This window comes from Rhopilema esculentum, chromosome 12, assembly GCF_057945365.1.
Source record: "Rhopilema esculentum isolate cy_ngs chromosome 12, ASM5794536v1, whole genome shotgun sequence".
Classification (NCBI taxonomy): domain Eukaryota; kingdom Metazoa; phylum Cnidaria; class Scyphozoa; order Rhizostomeae; family Rhizostomatidae; genus Rhopilema; species Rhopilema esculentum.
Window position 1 is genome coordinate 5446580 of NC_142826.1, and position 23941 is coordinate 5470520.

The 23941-nt window shown below is 36.3% G+C and overlaps 2 protein-coding genes across 5 annotated transcripts in view; one reads left to right on the plus strand and one right to left on the minus strand.

Annotated features, from left to right (window-relative positions):
• The window catches only part of LOC135681127 (uncharacterized), a 47637-nt gene extending 36333 nt beyond the window's left edge, over positions 1-11304 (plus strand). For all 4 annotated transcript variants that reach the window (XM_065195430.2, XM_065195433.2, XM_089111738.1 and 1 more), the window contains exon 3: positions 6002-11304. In XM_065195430.2, coding sequence (XP_065051502.2) covers positions 6317-7264 — 948 coding nt within the window. In that variant the 5' untranslated portion in view covers positions 6002-6316 and the 3' untranslated portion in view covers positions 7265-11304. The remainder of the gene's footprint in view (positions 1-6001) is intronic.
• LOC135681118 (spectrin beta chain, non-erythrocytic 5) overlaps positions 1-23941 on the minus strand; it is a 129706-nt gene that overhangs the window by 96303 nt on the left and 9462 nt on the right. Inside the window, exons 10-16 of the mRNA XM_065195419.2 lie at positions 23754-23936; positions 22803-22845; positions 22510-22647; positions 21286-21368; positions 19772-19910; positions 15748-15954; positions 13294-13473 (exon numbers count right to left, since the gene is read on the minus strand). Of these exons, the coding sequence (XP_065051491.2) occupies positions 13294-13473; positions 15748-15954; positions 19772-19910; positions 21286-21368; positions 22510-22647; positions 22803-22845; positions 23754-23936 (973 nt within the window). The remainder of the gene's footprint in view (positions 1-13293; positions 13474-15747; positions 15955-19771; positions 19911-21285; positions 21369-22509; positions 22648-22802; positions 22846-23753; positions 23937-23941) is intronic.

The following is a 23941-nucleotide window of genomic DNA, read 5'->3' on the forward strand; positions in this document are numbered from 1 at the left end:
TTCTACCTCGTCACTCTTACGCCAGTCCTTTTTTCAAGCTCGTCACTCTTACGCCGCCAAAATTTAAAACATCTTTTCTTGCGACCAAACCAGGCAAAATGACTTATAACTAAAATTTAGTACTGGATGTGACCAAATGAATGCATCTCTTAGAAAACAAAAAAGTTTTGTCTACACCGGCTCTATACGCTTCGGCGGGTTTTCTGTCTACCCAAATATCACCAAACCTAACACCATGAACAGCTGGCGCAAACTTTTCACACCTGAATTTCTCAGGTCTCGACGCCTATCCAAACACGATGATTTGCGGAACCCAAGCCTGGTGTTCGACCAGGGAAAAACTTGTTAAAAATACTTATCAGTAAAACACAAAAGCTTACCCGGCAAAAAATACAGTTCAAATGTGGTTAAAACACAGTCAACAAGATCATAACACGGTAATCCAAGAAATTTTTGCTGTAATTAATTGGATAGTGATCTGAGCCATGGAGATTTCTTATGCCCAATCGGGCTTCTCGTATGCAATGAACTTTGGTCAGAAAAGCGTGTCTTATATTTGAAGCAGGCCGGTTGCATTAACCTGACAACAGCATTAACATCTGCTTTCCTGAACATTTGAAGAATTGTAACTTCGGAGAGACATAATAAATAAAAAGCGTCCCAAATTTTTTACAAGCTCCTTCCTAGGGCTTATTAATAGGGCGCATCACCATAATCTTGATTCCAAGATTCAAGTCACTTCTGTTTTTCAAAATCAAAATCAAGACGCTTGATCTTACTTCACTCTCTTCCTAGCCTCTCCCTACTTTCCAAGTTAGAGTTTTACTATGGTCCCCAACGCCTCGATCTCCCTAAAATTCCCAAGGAAGGAAAAGTATGGCTTGGAGGATTGGCTTCTGTTCTTTTCTAAAATTTTTAAAAAAGTCTAAGAACGACACAGCTTCCAAGGAAATGAGCAGTCCTGCATGGCGCTAGCAGACGCACTTATGAGACACGTGTACGGAAATCTATAAATTCACTTTTTCCCTCCAATAAAACATCAGAGCGCAAGGAGACGAGAAAGCAAAGTGAATAGGAATGCAAATGAGCATCCTCTTTTGGCAGGTGTTTTTCTTTCTGGATCTCTCAATGCAACATCTGCGCAACTACAACCCCTAGTTCTATATAATAATGATGGATGGCTTTCAGGCCCCCCCCCCTCCCAACCCTCTAACTAAATCAAAATACTTCGTATAATTTGCCATAGAATGTCTCGCCTACACTTCGCCTTTTCTCCGCTACTGCCCTGGAGGTTTTCTGCTGTTGCTGACTTTCCGTTATCTTAAAAGCTATCTCTTATCGTTATCCAAACACAACCCAATTCGTGATATCTTCCATAACAAAAGCAATGGCAAGTCGCAAGCTCGCATTCTTTTAAAGAGTAACGCTTAACTCTAAATTGTGTGTTTTTTCGTGAGCGTTAGATTAAAAAACAGCAAATTTGCTAAAATTGTTTAAATTGTTATTTAGTGATGTACATGCCGGCAAAAGCGTTTGATATTGATAAAAATGTCATGTTCCCTGTTCTTATAGCCTTGCTTTGTTGTCAATATTGAATTATTATTCATTCGCGAAACATTGAATTGTCTACGAAAACCCATTTAAAACTTTTAGATGTAAAGTCCTGAATCTAAAAATCATTAATAATAATAAATAAATTAAATACCAGATATTCGTTGAGGATTTCACTAAAATGACTTGAATAGAATTGGCAAGTTTGGCAAGTGGAAACACCTTTTGAGTGGCTACACATGATGGCATGGAAGAAACATGAGCAAAAATTAATAGAATAAAATAACGACTTTGTACAAGAATGAAATATGACTCGACGTTTCGAGCATTACTCTTCATCAGGTGACGCTCATCAATCGACGTAAAATACGCTCCACCCCATTTGATGTCGCTTATATCTCTAATTTTTGCAACTCGAACCCTGTTAAAGCGATCTTAACATTTATTAAGCAACAATAAACATCATTTTTCAGTGACAATTCAAGAATGTGTTATGTTATGTTATGTAATGTTATGTCATCTCATGTTACGGTATGATATGTTTTGTCATTATTCAATCCAAAAGGTATCCTCTTAGCATGTTGTTAAGAAATTTTTGAAACAAGAATCAGCAAAAAAGGTAAAGGGGATTGATCGCATTTGGAAATAGTTACCATTACATCATGAAACAACTTGAAAAGAATTCTGCACATCTGCTCCTTGAACAACATATAGCATTTACATCACATTAGCGTGATTCAAATACATCACATTACAGTAATTGCACATACTTTCTTAATAACATTATTAAATGTATGTTAAACGCCTAAGGTCCAGGTGATGAAAAGTTTATAAAAAACCCTTTCATATTGTCACAGTATTTATAAAATTTGAAGATATGTGCCTTTTTACAGCAAAACTACCTCCTCCCAAAACGGTTCTCTTCACTGGCTTTATACAGAAATACACCACTTTACGAACCACATTTGAGCGATAACTGCGCTACGCTCGATTTTCAAAGCAACCTTATCATGCATCCACCACATGGCTAGAGCGCAAAAGATAAAAATTTCTTTGTATTGGACGATGAGTGCTACTTGTATAAAGATAAAACAGATTTGGCGTCTAAAGGATCGTTTGCCGCTACAATTTTAATGCTGATGACGTCATCTTATGCGACGAATTTCCCCTGCGCGCGAAATTTCATCTTTCAGATTTTAAAATTCATCATGAAAAAATGATACTTGATTATATTAAAAGAAGCGTAAGTGAGGCGTGTAGAGCAGCAATCATGACCTGGGTGGGTGAGGTGTGTGGGGAACAGCGTTAAATATAACTCTTTTCGCTAAGCTAGCTCCACGTAATTTGCTGACCCAAAAGTTCTTCACTTTAAGTACTTTTATTTTTTACTTTACGTCCGTTAACTTTCATGCAAGATAGCTGGTTTGTGTTTTCAATATTACTATTCAATACTTTTTAATGTCCTCGGTGGGAAACTGCCAGGAGCCTATCTCGAATCAATTCTTAAATCGTGTACGCGATATAATGTGTACTGAGCGCCGACCCTTTGCATGTATCATATTCATTTATTTTCATTTTAAAAATGTTTACCCAGGGTACAAATTCAGTCTGAAAGCTGTTTTACAATTGGCCCTGCAAAAACTACTTAAAAAATTAAAAAGTTGTATACTATAAGATTTATTATAAAAAGAGCGGAATATGGCTAAATCAAAGATGTATAAATTTACAACAATACACCTCAATATATAAAAAAGGATTATTTTTCGTTGAGTTTGGACCTGAAGGCATTGATTGAGGGAGCCATTTTTGTGTCCTAATCGAGACTGTTTTAGAGACGGGCCCCACGATACGTAAAGGATTTCTGGCCATTGCCAGTTCTCAACATGGGTATTGCAAGGTCTGTTTTAGAGTTTCTTAACTCACTTGGATGTACCCCGGATAATCTCACGAATGGGTCACTGAGATATTTAGGTGCAAGAGAGTTAAGAGATTTGTAAACCATAGAACGTGTTTCTTTATTTATCAGCTTCTGTAAAGATGGCCGGTCAACCAAGTCTCTGGAGCAAAGGAGCTCCTTTGAAAATAGGGGCCACGGGCTATTATCCAACAATCTGGGAAGGACGACGAATATATGGAAAAATTGAAAATATTACAGATGGAATGACAAATCACGGGAAATGCACTTTAAAGGAAGTTATTCGCAATGCCATCAGATCCAAACCCGAGCGAATTTTTATTTTACCCAGAGCTCTATTGATAGAAGTTTCATCTACAGGGTGAAATTTAAATTCAGTCGGTTGCTCAGTTGATTCATTCATTTTGTACTTGTCAGACAAAAGTAGGTTGGGTTGCTGAGGTATCTTAAAACTAAGATTTCTTCCCACACTACAGAAAAATTCGCTCATAGACCTTGCGATATCTGAATTCTCAATAATGACCTCCCTATCAACATAAAGGGATTCTACATTGGTTGTTTTGGGTCTTTTATTTAGCAAAAGATTGAGCGTTTTCCAAGTTTCTGTAAGATTTCCCTTTTCAAGGGCAATCTTTTTGGAAAATCATTCCCGTTTCAAATTTTTGTTGAGATTATTGACTCGGTTACGCACGTGTCGGTATGAGGCCATTTAAATTGAAGAGTTTTTCTTGATGGCCATGATCTTAAGCTTATCCTTTGTACGAGCAAGGGCTTTAAACTCCTTAGTCAACCATGGGGAGTACTTATCAGAAACTTTAAGCTCTGTTAGTGGGGCGTGTTTTTCAATAACTAATGAGAATAGATATGACCACTTGTTGACTGCCTCATTAATATCTTGACTTGAACTGACGATACTGTCCCAATCGATCTGGCCTAGATCCGACAGGAAATTGTCACTGTTGAAATTTTTCAGTACATTTTCATTACAATTTTTCATGAAATTTTCATCTTTAATTTCATTTGAGTACCCGTGGTCTGTCAACGAATTTGCATGTACCCGTGGCCTAACCGTCTTTTGGGCCTGTTTACATGAGGTGGGCTAGCCCTTCCAAGTGGGTTAACTGGTCCAAATGCCGTCCATGCATTCCTTTGTAACTCTGCATTTGAGGTTACATAGAAAATGAACCAACCAACTTGTGTGATACCCACGAGAATGACAGGTTGGATTAATTTATTAATGTAAATAAGGTCAAGTGCGCTGGCCCACTCGAGTGTGCTGTAATGAATCTCAATACGCGTACATGGAAGAAATTAGAGCCAAACTAGTTGACATACTCCGAAACGATAATTAAACTAGCAAAACCATTATAAACAGATTACAAAACTAAAACCTAGCAAAACCACATAGTAGCAGAGAAAAAATTATTAAAAAGAAACCATTCTTTTTCCTCCAATGAAATCTAATGAACCCATTTATCGAATCCATTTGATAAATTGCCCAGAAAATAACATACCGGGCAGTTTTGATCAAGGTTCTTGTTTACATGTTTCGTGTACAACACTAGTCAACCAGAGTGGGATGAATCACGCTCTTGCGCAAACACTTCAAAAACGATCCCACCCGTGGATAACTTCCCACTTAAGTACGCTGACCCATCTTATGTAATCAGAAGTAGCCCGAAACGGAATAGCCACCATGTAAGAAGGAAAAGGAAGTGAGAAACACGTTAAAAACAAAGCTTTAGCTTACTCTATTGCCTGCTATTCCGTAGTGTTTGTAATCGCCCAAATACGGCTTGACGAACCCATAATGAGGTGGATTCCCCATTGTCTTGATATTTTTAAGGATAATGCACTAAATCTTGAATGAAATATGGCTGTCAGTTATCTAAGCTAACCTAGTTAATGAAGTAAACGTCGCATTTTTTAAATTTTTGTTTTATGACATTCTTCGAGTTTCAATTGAAAATGTCTGATACTGACAATGTCGAGTGTAAGTTTTCTTTGGTTTCATCAATAACAGACAAAGTTAATCTTTGCTGAATTATTCTTATAGACACAGCATCGTCCTTATCATCAAATATCCTATTCTATCATTTTTTCCATTAATATTTGTTATTCTTATTATTGTTCGACTTTTGGAAACAACAGGTCATTATGCTTTCTTTATGAAAAGAAATGCACTTATTGCTTGCATTTTTAATTTATAGTGTGCCAAAGTTATGCCAAATAAATGAAACTGGTCGATATTACATACAAAAGGATTCTTCAGCCTTATTCAACAATGGAAATGTGTAACCGTTTATCAAATAAAGGCTTTCAAGTTGAGAATTTCATCAGCTGAATCCCATCCGCCGTCAAGTTTTCACGTCAAAAGCCAGCTGATAAGACAAGTTTCAATTAAACTCGAACGGAGACTTTCAATCTCCATGCTACGTTGACGATGTTTTGCTTTCGGGATCTCTTAGTTCTCCGTAAATGTGATAAATTGTAGACCTTTTTGATATGAAAGAATATTTTTTGAATTTTTTCAAGGACTGCATGCTAATGGATAGAGCCAGCATACGGGTTCTTCAGAAAGGCGAGGAGGAAGTTTAAAGCTAGAACAAAGCAAAGCTCATATCAAGAAGAACCTAACACAAGTAAACAGCAACAAAACGCTGTTGTCTGAGTTTAGCAAGAGATTTACAGATTGTTTGCAAGAATTTTGTGTGGATTTCGACCTGCCAAACTAACTGAAGGGAGAAAAGAATTTGTTTGACAGCAGGCCTATGCCTTTTGGGGCGTGTAAGAATTCAAAACAGGAGGCTGCTTTAAACAACTCAACTATTTAAGGCAGTGGCAATAAACATGATGACTGCAACAAATGAAAGCACTGGCAACTTTACGTTGCAGCTGGTGATGCCAAGCGTAACACACGCAACGTTCGTGCGCAATTTCTACGCAATAAGCGTTCTCAACTCGATATCTAATGTCATTGCATTTGTTATTGGTATCATTGCGTTGATCGGTATACTGAAGGCCCAAAACTTCAGCGCCGCAACACGTGTGTTTCTTGCCAATATGACCATTATCGATTTGATTTCTGCGATATCGCTTCAACCGTGTACGACTGCCTATTTAATACTTTGGATCAAAGGCACATCCTTCAACACGAATAAAATTCTCAGCGATGTTACAAACTATTTGCACTATCTGGTATCAATATGGTCGTTTTTTGCCTTTATGGCCGTGTCAGTCGACCGCTACATGCTCCTATACCAACCGCTGACATACGCAAATATATTAAACACAAGAGTTGCAATTGGAATAAGTATCGCCCTTAACGTAACCGTTATCATTTCCTTCACTATACTCCAATTCAACACAACGGCAAGAGTTCCAGCTAAGTACTGCAGTATTATAATGTACATTAGTATTGCATTGCTTCTCTGTATACATACAAGAATAATGATAACTGCGATGAGAACATACCGCAAGATCCGCTTAAGCGCTGTCGGCGGCAAGATTCCACAAACCCGACTTAGAAGAAGACGCGTCGAGATCAAGCAAGCAAGTGTAACTGTCGGCCTGTTCCTCACAATCACGATCTGCTACTTACCCATAATCATCATCAACCAGATATCTTTCTTTGAGGTGCTTGATAAGCTACAGCTCTCCATCATAGGTCACTGGGCACTATTTTTGATGATGGCCTGTCCCATTGGCAAACAATTCTTGCTCTGCGTGATGAATAAGGCTATCCGTGCTGCCGTCAAGCGCTGGGTTTTTTTACTGCGTGAGCCTGAATTTGTGTAGCGCGCAGTATAACATATAGCCGCTAATAACTTTGACGACTGGAGAAAAGAGCTAAAAATTCCTTAAATTGGGTCGAAATATAAAGACTTTAACCAAAAAATCGCGCTTCTAAAAACCAAACACTTTTTGCTGGGCAACAAATCAGTGGCGGGTTATCCACAAACATGTTAGTGAGGAAGAAAGAAATACTTGCGCAACTCAAAAAAGGCTTTTTTGTGGACAAGGGTGATCTGCTTGAGGAAGGACGAACAGTCGGCAACAAATATGTGAACAAATTCTAAACAATAGTACAGAAAGGGCGACAAGTCTCACTTGATGTATACTATAACTAGTTAATGTCCTGGCAACATTTAATTAATAACGACGGTCTGTATTTCAGAAGAAATACTGGATTTGCCCGCTGTTATTGAAGCCTAATCTGTCGCCAGAACTGAAAGCGCGAAGATTCATGTTACCAGTGCGTCATGTGCTGACATTTGTCGTCAGTGAAATAATCTTATTGTCAAAAACATGCTGTATAGCAGACCATTATGCATGAATTCTGGCATCTTTGCAGTCGTAAGGTGACAAGAAAGACGTTAACATATTGTGAGAAATAATCTCTTTAATTTGAAGTGAAAATTCTAATTTCTTCTCAAACGGTTGCGTGCATGAAAACATCAGTTCCGTTCCAGCGATCAAAACATTGATGTTGGCATTAAACTCTTTTTACTTTTATGTTAAATCAACTAAATTTTGCCTAAAAATTTATTGAACTTCTTCTTGCATTCTATCCGGCCAACGTGTAGAATATTTAAAAACTAATTAGCTAATGTAGTATATTTGAGTTTTAAATACGGCAATAACTTTTGTCGTAAAAGTAATTAAAGTACGAGAGGGAAACTAAACAATCGTTTGCTACAAACTTTTAACAATGAGGTGGAGAATTCCCAGCACATTATTTCGCAGACAAATTGTTCAGATGGATCCCTTCAACTACTGAAAGCAAGCAAGAAAGACCCACACCCCGATAGATCACCTAGAATGATCGTTAAATGACTTTATCGACGTTTTACAATGAAGATATCTTAATCTCTGGTTGCATGATATACAAAGGAACCTGAACACATAAATTCGAGGCTTTAGGCTGAAATGTGAAAGATCACTGGCATCCACACAAACAACAAATTAGTCAAGAGTGATTATTCAGGACGCAGTCACTTCCCCTAACCTTCGCACGGAGCAATTTGTTTTTAAAAATAAAAATGTTTCATTTTCTTTGTTTAACAGTTGTAAACTTCTGCTAGCCCGTAAATTTAGAACTTCTTTTTAGGAAAACTCACAAAAGAGTCATGAATTTACTAATAAAAAGTGAAATACTCTACTTAGTAACATTGGCAATTTCTTTGAGAAACGATGAGTAAACCACAATTTTGAGCTTTGTTGTAGTTTATAGTTAGTTGAGAAGATGCAAAAGCAACATTTCTGTAAATAAATTGATAACTAAAATTGTAGTGATGTAAATATATATATATACTGATCGTTAAAAGGCCGTACCCTTAAAATTACGTAGCATAAGTTTTAAAGGTTGTATCAATTAAAGTTATCAGTAATATTTAGCCTGGAGTTAGATACCTAACTAAATTCTCGAAGTTGGTAGTAATAGAAATAAGTTCTAGTGTTATCAGGGTGATTGTATTATGTATTCTGATTATTACAAAGAGTTGCTTCCAGTAGAGTCTTATATCTGATTCTATCCTACATAGCTGTAATGTTCCGCGAGCAAGAGTGGATGAATAAATGGATGCTCAGATGCTGCGAGCAACTTTGTTTCCATCGCACGTTTTTCATGACAGTGATGACAACAAAAATGAATGAAAGTACCTTCGTCTAGGACCCTGACATACAAAATTGGCTCATTTCAACATATGTCAATTGAATCACAAATTTGTCGCAAAAGAGGCTTTCTATCAACTAGAACTCGTATGCCAAGCAAAAGAGAAATGTAACAAAAACGCATTATTATTAAAGGATATATTTGAAGTTTATTGATAATAAAATAAAAAACAAAGCATTGATTTATATTCTAAAACAGAAATTCTGTATCATTTCCTGCAATTGCATAAGCCTATTTTAAATTTGAGAATTTCTAGATTCTGACCAGTAAAAATTGCAATGGCATGAAAATACATTATTCTCGCTTAACTTCAGAATGAACTAGCATGTAAAAGTTTTTGACAACCTTTAATTATTTGGAAAACATATCTAAATTCTGTAGAGGAAAATCACGATTATAACGAATCTGTGCAGTGTCTTCGCGAATAGAACTTTACCCTAATTACGACATCGTTGCAAATTTGCGCTTTGCACCCTGGGACTAGTGGTTAGGCAGGCAACCAAACTGAGCTTAAGAAACATCACACAGATACGTCAGAAAATAGCGATTCAGCCATAATTCAAGCGAGAAATCAACGACCCAGTTTTTTGGAAAACTCTGAGGATATAGGCCATGATAAAGCAGCACCCAAGGTTGGAAACTGGTTTCGTTTAGAATGAAAGAGTTTCAACAGAGAATTTACGCGCATCGTTGCTCATTTTGTTTGCACTGACATACAAGCATTGCTAGGCCTAACAGCCCTGGCAAAAAATCTGAAGAATTTCACAAATGTTTGGTCGTAGGGTCTGCTTACATGAGTAGATTTATCCTACCTTCTAGTTGTATTAGGTGAAATTCATCCAACCTTCCAGCTTGTGAGCTGAAAGTTGCGACAAAACTTGATCGCGTTTACATAAATATTTAATCCAACATTCCACCTCTATCCCACCTTCCAGCGTTCATATGGAAAAATTCATCCCATCCCAAGTGAGATCCTATCTATCCTGCAGTGGGAGCTCGTCTGAACGGTCCGGCTCATTTGTGACATAAACGCGAGGCGCAAAATACAAAGGATTTTATAGGAGTGTGGGATCTCACCTCTCAGCTCACAGGCTGGAAGGTGGGATGTTTTTCTCCATATAGACAGGTCCTAAGACTACTAGCTCTGCAATCGTTGGATTGTTTCTAAGAATAGCATGATCAAGAAAGCAACCTTCGCCTTTCGTCTACGGTCTCAGTATTATAAAGAGGGGAGCTCTTTGATATAGATGTAAAAACTCTTTGATCGTCAAGCTGAAGCTATATGATTGCTGCAGTTAAACTCTGAAAAGAACTCCAGTGAAAAAACAACTGCTGCACAACTGAAAAGCTTCTTTCTTATAAAACACTTTACGCGAATAGACATAATAGGGCATTGCTTCAAATCGGCTACTGCACTTTCTTGAGAGCCGGCTTCTCTCCATTCCTTGTTGGCTTATGGTTTTACAGCAAACACGGATAAAATGTCTTTAATCTTTGTAAAAACTATGGCAACGATCGGACTAAACCCCTTTAGCGGCATGAACATTAACATATGTACATTCACAACCATATGTCCCGGATGCATAGTCTCCATTCATTTTAACGAAGATGGCCATACACCAGCCAACATGAAAATCACACGACTTTGCAATGCACCTTACAACAACATTCAACGCAAAACTCTCGAAAACATATTATTCTTAAACTTGGTACACAAGGGCACCAGAGTCATATATTTTCATCTGCCCCGTTGCCCTAGTGGTGTGGGGGCAGCACGGGGGCAGCACGGGGGCAGCACGGGGGCAGCACGGGGGCAGCACGGGGGCAGCACGGGGGCAGCACGGGGGCAGCACGGGGGCAGCAAAGTGCCCTTTTCAAGAAATTGATTTCCGAGCAATATCAATTCATATTAATATTTTGAATGCTAATAAAATCTAGGTTTCAAGCAGATCTTGATACCTACTACGCTGGTTACAATAGGTATCAAGATCACTCCTGGTACCGAGGATAGATACCTACATGCAAGACAAAAGTCAATATTCTCCAATTTGATGAGAACTGAAAATTGATTTGCAAAGAAATTTGACCAATAAAAACATTCTCGTTGATAAGTTATCTTTAACTTTCATGATAATGCTGCACAGATTTCTGACTGCTAGCAACGTTGGCTCGCATATGTTAGATATATCAGTCACAGCATCAATGATGTCTAAAATTCAAGCAAAGGCGTAGGAACCGGGGGTACAGTGGGCACGTACTCCTCTTTTCCGAAATTCAGTTTACCTGCCCCTTCGCAGCCACCGAGTTGCTCTTTTTGCCAACTACATAACCAAAAAATGCCCTTGAATTGCTTAGGTGCTATACGAAATAAGCAAAAGGGTGACCTTTTGGGGCGATGATCTAAAATGTTTTTTTTTTCGATCTGCTTTTTAAAAAACCAAAAAACCGGCCCACAACAAGGGTTAGGGTGCTCTCGATGATTCCTGTTTGTGAAAGCAATTAGTAAGACGTAACAAAATTGTGCAACTTTTTAAATGATTGCAAGAAAGTGACTGCAAAAATATTCTGAAATGAATTTTTAGGTAATCTAAAGCGCCTTGGCGATTCCCGATCTGTCTCAGGAGCAAACTATGACACCCCAAGGTGCCCTTTCTGCCGGTTCTGCCCCCGCCGCATCATGAAGCTTCCGGCGTCTCTGTTGGTTCATATGTCGTATCTCTATCACGTTCCATATAGCTTATCTTTCGATTATACTCTTTTATTCTCCTTTTAACCATTACTTCTTCCATTCTTTTTACCTGGTGAAAGTTATGCTCGAAATGTCGTACTTTCAATCTTGTGCGAAGTCGTTATTTTATTTTATCAATTATTGTATCAATTAAACATTCACAGCTTGATGTAACAAACTTTGGAAAAACATCGCGGAATGCGACGAGAAACAAACATCAGTCATGCTAGATATTTATTTTGGTCGAAAGCAAAAGAAACTTTATGTTTAGAGCCACCCGAAGTTCTGCAATTTTGGAAGAAATCGCATTCGCTGAAGGTACAAATAGCTTCTTGTCGTTAGCCTTTACAAAACGGTGTAATTCTTGTAAAGAACATAATCTTATATCAAATAAACGATAAAGTTATTTACTGGAAAAAAAATTTGGCTGATGGTTATTTAATGAGCAGTAAAGTGTAAGAAAGTGGTAAAGAAAATAAAAGCATTTCGTACTCTTTCGGACCAATTACTGGTCAACGGGACGCACATTATCATTTACTGCAGAGAAAAAGAAAATATCAGAACAGTCCAAAAACAAAACTAAATCGAATTCAAAATTTTCAAAGTGCCAAAAATATATTTGTGAGATAAAGCGCTGGGCGGGTCGGATAAAAACTTGCTGCGGGCCGGCGTTTAAGAATGGCTGCTGTACACTTTTTGTAATCATCGGTTACCAAATGACGCGATGTTTTTAACTAGATCCAGACAAAGCCTGACCCAGGATAAATCAATGAGTTTGTCTTCACACGGATTCGTACACAAACAAAAGAGAAAACGAACAAGGTATTATCATATTTTGGGAACTAATTATAAAAACCCATTTATATGTCATTTCCGACACAACGAATCAGCAAGAGTTTAGTCAGGCTCCTACGTTGATGACCCAATTTTGGGAAACAGAAAAAATAACTATGGGCTCGTTTGACGTCGAAGAGCCGATGTTTGTAGCGAATTCATAGCATTTCTTCCTGTTTTTGTGAACATTTATCGCTGAATGTTGTGAAAATAGTGCTATGCAGAATATATAACAAGGACATTCAGAAAAAAGCAGCTGAAAATGAGGGATGTTGCTTCTTTAGCGTAATGTTTTAAGTAGATTCAGACAAAGCCTGACCCAGTACCTAGAGATTTCCAGTTCATAAAAATGATACTTCGGGCATATGCTTGCTAAAATATTAGAAATAATTAGCATAAATTAACATAACCTTGAATCTCTAGGAATTACCTGGTCTGTGTACGCTAGTAGCAGAGCATGAAGCTTGGACGCAAGACAGAGAACACATACATGGAATATCTTGCGTGAGCTAGGACCCTTTAAAAACATTTCAAAACATTTCAATTCCAAAACTACTTTCAACAATATAAAGAACCTTAAAAAGCACATACCTGTAACTTTGTTTGCAATCGTGTAAGAGAAACCAGGTCTTTGCCTACTTCTCTCGAGGCAGCTAACTGGGCTTTTTCTTGGATAAAAGCGTTTTCTTTCTTCACAGTTTCTTTGAAAAGATTAAAATCCCGGTACTCCTCAAGCCTTTTTCTTCGAAAATTTGAAGATTGCACAACATCCTAATCACGACAAAGAACAGTATACCAAATCAGATATTTCAACAGATGTGGCGATTGACTACAACAAGACAAAGCAATGTCTTTGAAGAAACTTTGAAATTCCAAGCTATAAGGAACAGTTTTCAAAAGTCTTTTTTAAAAAATGCACAGTTAAAGAACAAACACGGCAGCAAGAATAATAATAATGGAATCTTTTCATTTTGAATTCCAGTTAATACTACAATTACAAATCTCACTATTACAAGGTAATTTGTAACTGGCTAGCCTGTTTTTACAAAATAAAACTATTGCAGTCGTAATAATGAGAAAAGGAAAAAAATGTTAAAAAGGGGAGTAGCTCTGGATTAGTCCAAGTTTTGTTTCTACAGCAGAAAATATAGCATATTGTGCGAATGGAGATGCTTGAAAGTTTGGAGATGAGATGGCGTTTCTGTTGATGATCAATGGACAAAGAGTCACACATGTCGATGAATGAGCTGCAGGAGTTGCCAAAAATACCAAGAGAACTGGTGGAAAGATTGACAAATGAAACAGACTTAAACCGATGATTTAAGTCAGATATGAGGTTGGCATATTTCTCTGACTTTCTGACAGCATTGCAGTTGAGATTATTATTATTATTATGGAAAAATTTCATGTTCAATTCAACTTAAACTACAATTACAAAACTCACTATTACAAGGTAATTTGCAATTGGCTAGCCTGGTTTTACAAGAAAATATCCGGAATATAACAATCGTAAGGTAAAAGGGAAAACTGAGAAAAATAAAACAACCAGAATTAAAATGGATGTAATTCCGGATTTGTCCATAATAATAATAAAAATAATAATAATAATAATAACAAACAGTGCGGATCGGCAGATCGGCAGCACATTAGATTCAAGCATTAAAATGGCCAACAATCGGAAAACTAATTCAACGTGAAGCTTCAAGTATAAATGTCTAACAAAATCAGAATACAGAACACATAAACTGAAAGTTTTAAGTGAAAATAAAATGGAAAAAACACAAACGAGACAACTCATGCAACAATACCATCAAACCACAAAATATTTCTTTTACAGAAAACTTATATTATTCTGCTCTTTCTGATTTCAGTTTGTTAACTACGCATTTTTCTTATGCTTTGTTTGCTATTTTGCTTTGCGAGTGTTCATCCTTGTCGTTCAAGCCATGAACGCAACATTTATAATCACTTTTGAAACGTATTATGTTAAATTGCTGTGGAAGATAAAGCTCCTCTGACATGGCCTTATCTAAAGGACATTTGAGGCAATTCTCAGACTTTCGACACAAAAAAAGAATGACTTTGGTATTACCAGTTATCTGGATCACAACCAAGGTAATATTGTAGACGGTATTTACGAGAAGTGCTTGATTTCATCAATATCCGTGGGAAGCAGCAAGACAACGCGGGTAGATAAAAAAAACATCAAGTTTAGAAAATAAAAGTAAGGCGTTGAAATTTTGTCTCAATCGTGGTAAATGGCGGAAAAACTGTCGGAAAAAGCTTTCATCGGAAACGATATGATAAGCTTGAAAAAGTACCGTTAATAATTGAGATTCCCTTTTAAGATTCTCATAACTAGGAGAATTAAATATATGTCAACTTCAAAGGGCACGTGTGTGCACTTTAGAGCACCATCCTCTCAAAAATGAAATTCACAGTTGATCAATTATCTAATATATTTTGACTGCGCAAGTGGAAACGAGAAAGATATGAAACTGTTTGCTTCGTATCTTTCGATTGCCTTCAAGTACCTCCAAAAAGCTTGTGAAACAAATTTGAGCTAGGAGGTCAGTTTTGCAAAGAAAAGCGTTGGGTTTCCTTATTCATTAAAAAAAGAAACGTGAGCATAAAACTGCAAATTTAAAATGCTACTTCTTGAAAGAAGAGTACTCAACATGCATATGTTAACATTAAAAACTAATTGCATAATATATCTTATAATATGTATACATAATCTATCAAATATTATGTATTGTCTACGTTTTGTAGTTAACTTTAGTTGAAGGAATAGCAATAAGAGTTTAGCAGATGCATGACTGCCTGAAAATGTTATCCATGACGAGCCCTCTGGACAAGAGTTCAAATATAAAAAACGTCGTGAAAAAGCCAAGCCAAAAGCCAAAAACAAATATTTATATAACATTTAAGATACTAAAATTGAAATTAACTTGCATGTTTAACAAAATTCTTTAATGCAAAAATACCCTGATCAAGGGACCTGTAAAGCCATAGCAGCAGAAATAAAACAAATTAATTTCACACCTCAAAGTTCTTTGTTAGTAGCTGCAACTTCTCTTGAAGCAAAGTTGAGTGTGGATGCTTCTTTTGAATAAGCTCATTGCAAGATGACGTAATCAGTTGTATTTGTCCTCCGTGTGCATTCAGCTGGCTTTCGAGGAGCTTGTGCTTCTGCAACTGGTCATCCGATGTATTATGGTCCTTTCGAGTCTCTTCAGTTGACATATTAATCTGAAAGAAACGTTCTGTCGGTAAGCAAAGCAAAAGAACAGGGCCTTTTTAACACCCTTACTAGGCTTTTGCCTGCTATTAGTATTTACACACGTATCTGAAAATTTCAAAAATTTCAAAAATTCAGACCATTGTACACAAAAAAACTATAGGATCGAAAGATTATAAGGATTTTCAAACAAATACTTTTAACACTGGCATGCAATGACAGCGTAAGAAGAAAATTTTTTTAACGTCAGCAATTATTTAAAAAGAAGTCAAAATTATTACACCGTTTAGCCAGGGCTTAAGACATTCAACAAGTAGATCACAGGCGTCAGATCTTGATTTGCCGCGAACAGGATCAACAAAGCGGGAGTCCCCATTGAATTAAGCCAAAAAGGATAAGAGAAATGAGGGAGGAGGGGCGTTTTTTGGTATGACCACTCCTTATTTAAAAAAGTCCTAATGCTACATTTTAAAGAAATCTCGTAGATATTAACAAGTCGTAAAGAGGATGCTTTGACACATTTCCAGTGTTGACTTTGTCAATATTGCATTTTCAAGATGCATCGTAATGCTATTAAGCAAGGACTTTTGATTCACAAGAACCATGATAGCAGAATGCAATATGGCTTAGCCTCGTTTCTTCTGCGTTCATCTCTTTAAGGGTTGGCAACTAGGGAGTTTATAGCCCTATATTGTGATTAAAAAACAATATTGTGACATGTGACATGAGAATTTTCGTAGACAAGTAAGTAATTCGTATTTTTACAAACATCCAAAAGAGATTGGTCTTAAATCTACTTTGTCCATGATGGACCTTTAATATTTATGACAAAAACTGTTTCTAGAAGCATTTATCTCAACAAATTTGCATTCAACGCAGAAGCCAGAGAAAGGCCCTGGTGTGCCTAAGCACGTGGGCCGAGCAGAGTACTTAACAGGTGATGAATTTTACTGTTAGCGAAAATGCGCAATTGATTGAAAATGTGCAGTTGAACAGCTTAACCCAGTGGATATAACAAAAAGATACGCACACCATGTCCATATGACATAAAAGAAGTAAATCTAGAGGTGAGAAAGTCATCATTTTCTTTCAAACTGAAAGCACAAAGATTACGAGAAACAAAAGTTCTACAAAAGTTACATAATTTGAGAAAATTAAAAGTGTGAAGATTGCTGAAGGAAGCAAAATTATTTCACAGCGAAATTAGTTGAAATAATATAATAATCGCGCGAGAGGATATCTATGGAAAGGATATCAATGAAAAATATTAATGTTAACAACAGAATTTACGTTCAAAGTACAGTTCTTAGCCTAAAGGGCGTACAAAAAGCATAAAAATCAACGGAAGTTACTAGTCGGGTAAAGAAAAATTGACGAAAATTAAGCCGGAGAAATTTAGTCACCTGCGAAAAACTTTTCCCCACTTTATAATATTCTGACAAGATAACAGGTTTTGTGAGAAAGAGGTAAGTTTATCGAGAGACGTGCATCCCTCGACAAAAAATGTAATAAGTGGCGCGACTACCTAGTTGATGGGGAATGGAATGTCTTTAAATGATTTGAAGACCAACTCTTTGTTAACTGTCAAAAGCGTAAGTCTCTGCCAGCCATTTTGATTTAAAAATACGTCATAAAAACTAGAAGGTGCAAATGGCATTAAGTATATAGGTATTAACATTGAATCTCAATTGGAAGAAACACATTAGCAAGTCTTTAAGGAAAGTCTCACGGACAATAAGAATGCTTGAGTAAATAAAGAAGATTTTTCCTCCTAACAGCATCAAAAGCCTATAAATTAGCACCGTGTAACCAAACCAAAGGTACTGCTGCTATGCTCAAAACTGAACTCAGTAGACTGCAGAGGCTATGATACTCCTAAGGATCATTTGCTTGAAAGTCTTTGCTTGAAAACTTTCAAGGAAATGGTAGATAAAGACATAAAACTCATGATCTTTAAATCCTTGAATGGCCTTGTGCCTCAATATTTGCAAACCATTTTACTAGAAGAAGCCAAAGTTCGGCAAGAGTCGTAGAGACTAAAAACAGAATCTCGGAAACGACAATCATTAGGTTTGTCCTATAGGTTCAAATTCTTGCAACAACCTAACAAAAGAAGCCAAGCAGTCCTCTACTTCCTTACAATCAAACATTACATAAATATATCATTATATTAATCTAACATCTATTGTACAAGGCTTTTACCTCTATTCATATGGTAAATGGTTTTGCTTTTTAATATTTTCGTTAGTAACAATTAGTAATTTAATTAAGTATCTAGGTGATTCATGCACTTTTAACTTATGACGACCTCTTGAAAAACCAACTGAGAATGAAGAGGTACGGTATAAAGAAATGAAATTACTATTATAATCATTATAAACCGAAGTTTTTTAGATTCGGGAGATGATTGTATGACGACGAGCGAGCATCCAGATAATTCTGATAGTGATTAAAATAATGATGACAGAGCAGTGGCCGACACCTGGGGGCGAGGGGGACAGTCGCCCCCAAAATATTTTGGAGGACAATGGTCTTTTGTTCTATAAAACAATGGGGAAACGCGACGTCATCATATTAAACAATAGGCTTGCCCCCCCCCCCCCCCCCTCAATATTTGACCAATTGTCCGCCCCTGTTGCAGAGGTTGGCCTTTGACAATTTGAATTTAGCTTACTCAATACACCATTAATTCCATGTTATTCACGATAACGTATATATATATATAAATTCAATCTTATTGCAAAAGTCATTACCTTTCTGACGATATAACTTTTCATATGAGTCCATTTACAGTTAATTGGAAAATGAATTTCAAAACCTTAAAAGATAGCCATAGTGCGCTTTCTTTCCATTTTATGCTACCTTTTTCATTTTTACTATTTCTGCCCCCCCCTCCTTGTTTATCTCTCACCATTTCTAAGCCTGGTTATTGTTCATTCCTCTCCTCTCTTGTTTTGTACCAGCCCGAACATACTTGTTCTAATCTTTTTTACTGTTCAACAGCACACTCTTGAATTTTTCTAAATTTCTTCCAAACACAGACCAAAACAACATGATTTGGAGTGGGAAGTTCGAAAAGGTTGGGAGAAACAACAGCTGAATTGTCAGCAATGGATCGTCAGCAGTTTTACTTTTTACAGAAAGGATTACAGAAAAACTGGTTTCCGTTTATATGATTGGTCTGACAAAATATGCCAACAGAAACAGTTGAAGGTTAAAGCTGATAATAGCTTGAAACAGCTGATAATGCTAAAACTAGCATATCTCAAAGATTAACAAAAATAACAGTTATGGGCCTTGACCCAGCAGATAACGTACTATAAAAAAGGTTGAGATCATCCCACGACATATATTTTTAGGAAGATGTTTGCAGCTTAGATATATTTAGAAACCTATTTAGTCTTGAACTTATCAATGTGTAAACTGATTATCTGTCCAAGAAAAAGAAAGAAAAATTTTCCTGATACACTTTGATAAGTTATGAATATATTTGTATAAAACTTCTTCACTTCTGTAATTACTTTCAGATTTAGCTTAATTTTCAGCAGTATTTTGATTTTAAACTTTGTCTATTTTAGCATGTTACCTTTATACAAGTCTTTTGATAATGGGGTAATAGTTTGTAGGACGATTGAAGTGTATAAACAAATGAATAAATGAATAAAAATGAAAATGAATAAATGGGATTTTGATTAGGTCGCAAAAGCATATTTCGCAGTGGAAACACTATTTTTACAAGAAATTATTGTTAAAGGAACATCAAGCGAAAAATCCCTTTGCTACATCAAGCGAAAAATAACAGAACATCAAATGAAAGGTTGAACAAACCTCAGCTTCTTTTAGCTGTGAGCATAGTTTCTCAATTTCAGAAACGATGGGCGTAACCTCGCACAAGGTAACCAAGAACACCCTTCGCTTTTGCAATCGATCTAACAAGTGCTTCCATTTCTTGGAAACCTGGTCTTGCCTGAAAAATATTTTGGACATATAACGTCATTTAAATAAATAATGTTATCATATATAAAAAATAAACCTATTTTGTTTTGACAAAAAAGAGTATTTGTGATATTAATCTGAAATGCTTACGGTGCTATTGTTGTGTTTAAAGCAGAACGAATGGTATGAAAACAGATGGAATATATTGGAACATTAGTGTTCTCAGCGAACACCTTTGTTCGCAGTCTTTTAAGACAGTTCTAAACTCATTAACAGAAAGAATTGTCAGATGGGTCCAAGGCAGGATCCCTGTGGTATTTGTTTTTTTATTGCTGTTGTAACAAATGACCTATTTGGGAAACAAATTAGATGATAATCTCCAGTTAAGAATCGAAGTTTATATTGCACAAATTAACACTACAGGATTTTGTATCAGGAAGAACAATGTAGTGAACCATATCGAAAGATTTTTCGAGTTCAGAGAGAGGCTTAATGTGAGTTTGACCGTCTTGCTCCACAAAGTTTATCGATGGTTATTAACATCAGACGTATAATTATCAGACAATCCTTGAACATAACTGCACCTTCAATATATCAGGGGTAAAACTTTCAAATGTTTAGGAGAGGTGCTTCTTAGGAGAGGTGCTTCCTGAGGCAAAAGATATTTCAGGTATAGAATGCGGTCTGTAGACACAAGCTTTTGGACTTTGCCGAATGCTAGACTGGACATAAAAAGTGAATAAAACGATAAAAGATGGCATTAAAAGCTAATCAAATTGCTCAGCAGATTAAAAAAAGTGGAAATTAAAAAAGGAGAGAAAGATTATTATTTTGCGCAAATTGGAGAATAAATGGTGAGAGTGAATGGGATCAGTGGTTACCAAGCGAAGAATGATTTCCTTTTGACTGAGACAAAATTTTTTGAATGACAAAAGCTAGCGAGAAAGTCTTAAATCGTTTTGGATCACACACTATAACTGTGTATACATTAAACCCAAATCATCGAAAAATGCTGATAGTGTCTAGACATATTGTCGAGAGGTAATACATTCAAAAGATGTCTGAATTCAAATTTCTTTGAGTTAGAATTCGCCTACCTCTCCGCAAAATAATTTCAAATTTTATAGAAACATCATATAGACATTGCTTTTCTCCATTTACTTAGGTAAGGGAGACGAATTCTGAAATTATAAGAGATACTGATTGCCTTATCTCAACGCTTTCGTCAAATCGTTGAACCTTGTAGATCTTGGAAGATATTGATCTGAAGAAATGACAGATTACATATTTTACTAAGAGTAAAAAGAGCACGGCTTAAGGTTCTGCCGATGTAAGCCTTAGCGGTATTGGTGATACACATTCTCAAATGAAAAGCCACATTTTCTAATGAAAAGCCACTTTCTCACCTTCCTTGGATATCATGAAATCCCTCGTACATCTCTCTGGACAACTTTGCGCAGATATCATTGACTGATTTTATCTTTATTTCCTGACGATAAAAATAGTTATATAAGGATGTGAAAACGGACATAAGGAGTTTTTTAGATTGACTTAATAATCCCTAATAACAACAACTTTAACATTCTTATCAATCAATATTTGATGGTACAAAGCTTAAAAATGGCTTTGAAAATAGCAAACATTTGAGCAAACTTAAGCTTTTCGTCTGACACGCTTCAGAGTTTAAAGTGTCAGAATAATGATAGAAAACTCTACGCTTGGAAATATATATACAAAGTTGTGGATCGAAAGGAGTTCGTTTTCACCTTAGGACTCCATTGATAACATTCTCAATAGGCAAGCGGCACTGATTGGTCAACCTTAACAGTCATATGTTTGCGTTTCTGATTAGCCTATTTCGGCTCACAACTGGGTATATATACTTCCTAGCATAAAGTTTTCGATCTATGTTCTGATGTTTTAAACTCTGAAGAGTGTCAGAAGAAAAGCTTAAGTTTACTAAAGGTTTGCTTTTTTCAAAGCCATATCCATATCAATCTTCGCTTTGCGGGTTTTCTTCTCTAAAATATTGGTTAATGACGGCAGATGTTTTTATAGCATTAAGTAGTTCTAAGTTTCAAGAAATTTTGCCAAGAAAAGCCACATGTAAAACTAATATACTCTAGAATTAGCGTTAGATGAATCCAACATACCCACCTTTCCTTTTCTAATATGCAAATATCATTTAAAATATTCATTTAAAGTTTAAGTTTGTCATCAAGTTTTCACTGCAGTAATCCTGAGCAAACTAGATGACAAGAAAGTGATCTGAAAAAGAAAAACACAAACTTGAATACCCCTCCCCTCCCCTACGCTCAAGCGAACCTTCCCTCCCCTCAAACGCTTCATCAACCTTGCTTGCTGTTACGCAGGTGGGTGCATCTAGTATTTTCTTGCATGCATATTGTCAGTATGAATTTTTCATTTCCAGAGACGCATTTTTTGATGGAAAAAGGAAATATGGAATTATGATACTAAGTAATAATTCGATGCTAAGTGGACAGACAGGGAGTATCAATAAAATTGGCCATACCATGATTCTTACCCACAACCTTCAGTTTTCGTCTCAACCGCCCTAGAGGACCGCCTAAAAGAACCAAAACCATACTTTGCCAGTAAAAGCCACTTACCCTAGCCTTGACGTCAATTTCCAATGCTTCGTGTCTTTTAAGACTCACGCTTGCATCAGAGACTTGCAAAGACTTTGATTTCTCTTCCGTTTCAATCACAGCTAACATGTCATCCAGCCACGATTCTCTCAGCCTAGCCTACGGACAAACCAGCGGTAATGCAATTCTCGAAAAATTTAGATGCTGAAAATTTACAAACTTTCAACAAAATCAGCAATTGACGCCCAACAAAAAAATTAAAAAAAGTTTTGAACTTCAAGTAACATATTTACTACAAAAATATATACTTTTACCTTTTTTTCAAATCTTTCGACCAATTGTGACAGTCTCTCCTGCCTGCAAAATATAAGACCATAAATCCATACAACCTGAGACACAAATGAAAAACGACGATAAAAAACCCATTGATAAAAGACAATCATCTCTAAAAATAGATTCATTCCTGCTTTGTTAGAAGACGTCTGATGTCAAGAAACGCGAGGTTTCAGCTACCTTATAAGTGAGAACAAAAATGGAAAAAACCACAAGTATTTACGAGTTGAGTTGTACTTCATACTTTTCTATATTATCTAATATTTCGTTAAAAAGCCTTTTCAGCAAAAAATTATCTTCCAATTTTAATAAAAAATAGTTGCTGCGGCTTTTAATGTGAGAAGCCCTTTTGATGACAAAATTCAAATTATTTATCGAATTATAATGCTTAAAGATGCTGTGACGTCAAACTTACGTAGCAGAGTGTCACCAAACAGAAAAATTCCAATTCAAAGAACAATTCAGTTTTCGAAATGCAAGATATTATCAAATCACAAATCACAGTGAATCACAACAAATCACAGTGAATCACAACAAATCACAGTGAATACAACAAATCACAGTGAATCACAACAAATCACAGTGAATCAAAACAAATCACAGTGAATCAAAACAAATCACATATCATATATAACATAATATAACACACAAATTAACACAACATTGGCAAACCAATAAAACATCAATGGTTAGCAGCTTAACTTTTTTAGATAAGCTAACAAAAGGGGATTATTAAGGGGATTGTATTAACTAAAGGGACTGGAGAGGCAATTTAAACTGCCCAAAATACTTTACGGCAAGACACATTAGAGCTGAAATCAACACTTCTGAAAATCAATAGAAATGAATAAAAAACTTCGTCATTATCTCTACCATCTGCAATCAAATTGTCATCGTCGTAACTTCGAATGTTGAAATTACGACAACCGTACCTCGCAAGTTCTTCGCGTAACCTTATTTCCCTTTGGTGTTCCCCTTTTTCGAGTTGCTGCCATGCTATATTGATGTCCTTCAAACCTTTACCATCTGGAGGACAGTATGGTCGCAGTCTGTATGCATTGCTTTTTGTTTGGATTACAAAGAACAGCTCTTCGATGTTTGCTCTCTCCTTGTATCTAAA